The sequence below is a fragment of the Contarinia nasturtii genome, unplaced genomic scaffold, assembly GCF_009176525.2.
Source record: "Contarinia nasturtii isolate CC-2019 unplaced genomic scaffold, AAFC_CNas_1.1 Cnas_scaffold_129, whole genome shotgun sequence".
NCBI classification, from domain to species: domain Eukaryota; kingdom Metazoa; phylum Arthropoda; class Insecta; order Diptera; family Cecidomyiidae; genus Contarinia; species Contarinia nasturtii.
This window is the reverse complement of record NW_022197486.1, coordinates 7,849,112-7,854,747: the sequence shown is the minus strand read 5'-3', so window position 1 is coordinate 7,854,747 and position 5,636 is coordinate 7,849,112. Positions and strand designations below refer to the sequence as shown.

Sequence of the window (5,636 nt, the reverse complement as noted above, 5' to 3'; positions counted from 1 at the left end):
CGATAATTTGTTGTCCTGTTCATTATTTTGTATCGTATCAAATGAAATAAGAATAACTTGTTAATTTAAAAATCGTGTATTTTCCAGAGAGCTGGCGAGAGAGTAAAGGCAATAAATTTTTGTGTTCATGGTTTGGTGAATTTTCTGGGACGCAATGACAGAAATTCTATATCGAACAGTGACACTGATTGGAATTTTTTTTTTGATGTACTTCAATATTTTGGGTTTATCATGACGACCACGACCAGAACACGTTGATACTGTATCGGATAGGTTTGTGATAATGTGTGTGTGCGTTGAAAATGACTTTCATCATCATTTTAATTTATCTATAAATTACTTTTCGGTAGCGCGAACGAGTTCCTCAAACAATGTGTTACACGCAAAGTGAGTTTGAATGGAGGGATCGAAAAAAAAGTCATATAATTTTATCTAAAATTAAAATCTCTTAGAATTGGTCAAGTTTATAGAGTGAGAACAAAAAAAAATAAATACAAATATAAAAGACCGAATGAGGGTTGTACAAAAACGGAAATTTTCCATAAAAATGAAAATCTCTCAGCACCCGATCAGTAAAAAAAGAGAATAATGGAGTGTTGGAGGGGTGAGTGAAAAAAAAACGTAAGAAACTTCATGAAAATTTTATTCACTTAAGGGTCGATGGATGCTATCACACGAAAGAGGTGAGATGGTAATTCTTTTCTTTTATATCGCCTGAAACTTCAATTCAATTTCGTAAAAACGACAAATAGCACATTTGCTCCTTGAGTATGCATCGTTGATTTTTTGTGTAACAATGACGAATGTGAAAAATTCGCTGTTCTTTTTAAAATAACAGATGCTGATTAAAAATTGAATGCTACCGAATAGAATTAGTTTCGTGGTGGCTGAATATAAATCACGGTAGTTGCACCATGATATAAAGCCCTTCTTAGTACATTTCATTAAATCTATGTTTGAATTGAAGTCAAAAACAAATTAACAACAATTAACAAGAAATTCGTATTCGTTCCGCGCGCGGCTAAACAAACATCAGCACAATAAAGCAGTCGCATTAACACCTTCTCATTCTCCATTTTATACGACGGCAAAACAAACAGTTGAAGTGATATTTCAAATGCGATGCGCGATGATGATGGCAGGCTCCGGCTACAAAACGTTTTTGTGAATAACAAGAAAATGACCAACACAATAAATTGTTATCACTTCTTTCTTTTATTTAGGAACAATTGTATACGCAACATTTGTATTTCATAAAAAAAATACCAACAAAAACAACAACATGTTCACAACACAATAAATCTCGTTATCTAATTCGCATGAAAGAAGCAATTGAGAAGCTCTGCACTTGCAAATGTTGCTATAAAACAAGAATGTGAAAAGATTCCTATTAAAATGTTGTTGCTGTTGTGTTTATTATGGGGCGAACAAAAAAAATTGGTTGAATGCAATTTTACGACCGATTTTATTTTATTTTCAAAATTAGATTTTCTTTTGTCAAATATAAAGAAAGGCATTTCGTTGCGTTTATATCTTACACATCAATCTGATAACAAGTTTTTTTTTATTGTTTTTCAATTATCTTCATAAAGTGTTTTTATGTGCTATAATAAGAAATTAAAAATTTAAATTGATTCAAATTCACCTACCTATTCTATTCTGAATAAAATATCTTGGAAAATTGATTTAAAAATTTGTGTTTTTTTGTGGCGAAATTAAAATGTTTGAGATTCTTATTAAATTTTGCGTTTGAAATAATGTTCCGAAGAGCTTCATTTTGGTGATAGATAGGCATTGTATCGAATGCGGCCAATATTTTTATGTGACATATGCGAATTGTTACTTTTCTGTGATTTGCGAAATTAGAGAAAAATAAAGAAAAATCACCAGATTTCAGAATTTAATATAATTTCAATGAAAACCGTCCGTTTTCTGAATTTGAATCGTATTTGTTGACTTTTTGTTTAAAAAATAATATTCATATTTACTTAATTTCTGTGACTGTCAGAATTAAAATTTTGCATTTTCTTTAAAAGGTAGTGTTTTAACATTCATTTAAACTTTGTGATGTCAATTTGGCTCAAATAACATAAAGCACAGAAAACATTCAACGATAAATGCAAGAAATGCATTTTAAAAACTTTAGTTTTTGTTTTATTCCTTCTTATAAGCTAGCTTCTTTAGATGCATCGGGGTACTTCGGATACATAAACCTTAATCCTTCTTATGTTGGTCGTGTAAGGCTTAGTTTTCCGAGTAAATTAGCAGCTTCCATACCGGCATTATTCTGAGCATTGACAGTGGCATCATGTAATTTCTGTAATTTGTGTTGTGCGTTAGACCAAACAAATAATAAGAAAATTTGGAGAAAATATACTGTACCTTTTCAAGATCATCACGTGTTGCATCAGCATAAGCATTGGCTTCTTTGATTTTTTGATCAACCACACCGGTCATTGATTTCATTCCAGCATCAAAAGTCTATTGAGAGAAGAAAAAAATGCTCAGAATTGCTTCACAATCAGTTTGAAGACAAACTTACATTTTCCGCTTCTTTTAATTTTTCATCGACGATGTTTTCAGCAGCTTTGCTGCCAGCAGCGAGAGCTTCATTGGCAGCACCCTTTGCATGATCAAACAAAGTGCCACCGGTTGTTTTGGCCTTTTCAGCCAATGACGATGCATCGCTGACCATTGCATTCAAATCCTGTTTGGTTTTATCCATAGCATCGGCTCCATTATTAATTGATGTATTCACATCACCAGCTGAAGAAAAAAAAAATATTTTTTTTATATTTTGTTGAAAAAAATACTATTCAGTGGTCACGAAATTCACTTAAAAACCATAGCAACTCGAAAATTGATTAAATTTTTTTAGAGTGAAGTAATCAGAACCCTCGAAAACTGGGTAATTAAATGAATAAAAATGTTACCTGCGCCTGCAAAAATGTTGGTCGCCTCATTTTTCGTTTCTTCAATAGCTTCGCCGGTCTTCTTTGCTTGTTCTTCAGCATAAGTTTGAGCTTCAGTAGCTTTTTCGGTGGCCAAATCTTCGACTTCCTTCTTCTTGCGTTCGAAAAGACTGCTAGTTTTTTCGCCGATATTCTTCAAGGCGGCTAAACCAAATGAATCCCATATAAAAAAATTGTGAATTAGTAAATAAAATTTATTCAATGATTTTGCAATTATTATTGAGAAATTAGAAAAAAAAAACGGACACACATGAAAATTCATGTCCAAATTAATTGTATGAAAGATCTAATCATGATTTGAGCATGCAAAATCTACAAGAGTGTATCTCATTGTGATTTGAATGATTGTAATTAGTGTGCGACTTAAGTCCAAAAATAATCCAAAGTTATAAATAAAATGGATCATGCGAGTAGTAAATGTGATATTTATACATGACAACTGAAAGATTCCCAAAAATAGTCTAGCATATACAAAGGAATTTGAATATATGCAGCAATAAAAAAAGAGTCCTTGAAAATGAAAATTTACAATAACATATGTTGAATTGGTGTATATATTAGTCGAATACAATATTAGTGGCAAAGACAGATCACGACACGTCCAGTTGGTTAGAATTTTGTTTGTTGTTTTTTGGAAAATAAGCATCAACATTTCAATTTCGATACAATCGATATTTTTGAAATGTCATAGAAATGAGAGAGCGAGAGAAAAAGAGAAAACATCATTTCCCAAAGACATGACTAGCGGCCAAAGCGATTGAATCAAATCGAGAATTTCGTTATTGATGTGTGCATAATTTTTTTGTTCAAGCGTTTTTCGGTTGTGGATGGTAAACGATTTATTGAACCAAGAAATCAAAACAATGCATGTTTTTCCACTTACATCAACAATTATCCAGCCAATTGGAATAAAACATTTTTTTTTTTAAATATTGGACGATACAGGAATATATGCGGCATTTCATGAAGTGGAGGGTTGATTTATATCTATCTCAAATGTCATTACCTCGACAAAAGAAATTGGCAGAACGATTTGTCAAATCAAGGCGAGACTTCCGCATCGAGCGATGCATTTCGAAATCGTTGTGTCAATTTTTTGTACGGCAATGAAATTCATCACAATTTTAATCATATCATTTATATACATAGAAATATATTTAATGAGTTATTTATTCTGTTCATTACATACAAATATTAGTAATAAAAAAATAATTGGACTCTTGGTTCCAAATTGGTGTTAGATTTGCTCATTTCTTTTCTTCTTCAAACAACAAAGTTTTGACATTAAAAAAAATGAGACAAGAAATATATATATATATATGACGAGACAATATAAATATGTTTAATCTAATCGAATTTTTTAAATAGCGCCTTTGAAGTAGCACCTGCTGATGTCACTCCCGCATTTATTGCATCATCAGTTGTTTGTGCTGTGTTTATTTTTATGCAAACAACAGACATGTGTTTGATTTTTTTTTTTTTTTTCAAAACAGCAACAGAGAAATAAAAACGGATTAATATTTTCTATTTTTTGTGGACAAACCAAAATCAATAACACAACTCATAGCTCACCAGCATCATTAGCTGCTAATTTTGTTCGATTCCATGCTGATTCGGTTCCGTCGCCGATATTTTCGATTGCATCTTCAACACTGTCTTCACACTCTTTTGCAAGAGCCGTTGTTTCTTTAGCTTTATTACCATAATGGTGTGTATTCATTGCAAAAATTAAAAATTAATTTTCGATTTTAACTCATCGCAATTGTTCGTTATGTTTTTTACCTAAGAAATGAGCCGATTGTTCTGCCCCTTTCAACGTTTCATTTGTCTTCTTTTTCGATTTGGAAGCAATCTCTTTTGTGGTATCCTTGGTATTTTCCCAAGCTGTTTGCGCTTTGTCCGATACTGAATCGGCCACTTGATCGGTTTTCGATTTTGTGCTTTCAAATGCCGACGACGTGGTGTCTTTGAATTTACGGAACAAATTGCCAGTTGTTTCGGCACCAGTCGAAGCAATTGATGAGGCCAATCCTTTGGTGCCTATAAAAAGGCCATGTTTTTTTTTGTTTTTATTCAAAATGATTTAATTGATTTCATTTTACATGATTTCCATTCGAAATTAAGCAATGCTCGTGTTATTGCTTAAGTTCCAATATTTTGGATCTAAACGTAAATCAATTGAATCATCAAGAATAGTTCATACCTTCCCAAGCTTGTCCAGTTTTTTCAGCTCCAGCGGAATAAACATTCGAAGCGGCGTTCTTTGTGCCATCATACACATTGGAAGCGACATTTTTCGTGCCGTCAGCAATCGATTCAGCCGTGTGCTTAGTTCCATCCCAGACATTGTGTGCGACTTCTGACGTCTTTTCGCCAACGGCGTGAACTGCTTTGCCAGTTTGATCATAAGCATCATGAGCTACTTTTCCGCTAGTTTCAATGGTCGTGTTAATAGCACTCTTGGTACCACCAACAATCACTTCACCTGTATTATATGTTTTTTCGCCAATGGTTGATGCAACGTTCTTAGTGCCTACAATTTCAAATTCGATGTGAGTCGCAATTCAATTTTTTTCCCATTTTAAAAGTCAATATTTTGGTTGTTTAATTAGAAAGATTTTTTGAAGATCTCCGCCAAATTAATAAAATAACCTTGGAAAATCC

General features: G+C 32.7%; 1 protein-coding gene across 3 annotated transcripts in view; it reads right to left on the bottom strand.

Moving 5' to 3' along the window:
* Positions 1-1,441: 1,441 nt before the first annotated feature.
* The window catches only part of LOC116339637 (laminin-like protein lam-2), a 10,505-nt gene continuing 6,310 nt past the window's right edge, over positions 1,442-5,636 (bottom strand). Inside the window, exons 6-13 of one of the 3 annotated variants that reach the window (XM_031765644.1) lie at positions 5,176-5,505; positions 4,755-5,012; positions 4,545-4,664; positions 4,358-4,402; positions 2,934-3,116; positions 2,543-2,766; positions 2,383-2,481; positions 1,442-2,317 (exon numbers count right to left, since the gene is read on the bottom strand). In XM_031765644.1, coding sequence (XP_031621504.1) covers positions 2,225-2,317; positions 2,383-2,481; positions 2,543-2,766; positions 2,934-3,116; positions 4,358-4,402; positions 4,545-4,664; positions 4,755-5,012; positions 5,176-5,505 — 1,352 coding nt within the window. In that variant the 3' untranslated portion in view covers positions 1,442-2,224. The remainder of the gene's footprint in view (positions 2,318-2,382; positions 2,482-2,542; positions 2,767-2,933; positions 3,117-4,357; positions 4,403-4,544; positions 4,665-4,754; positions 5,013-5,175; positions 5,506-5,636) is intronic. The other 2 variants (XM_031765661.1, XM_031765652.1) reach the window with 2 other exon arrangements.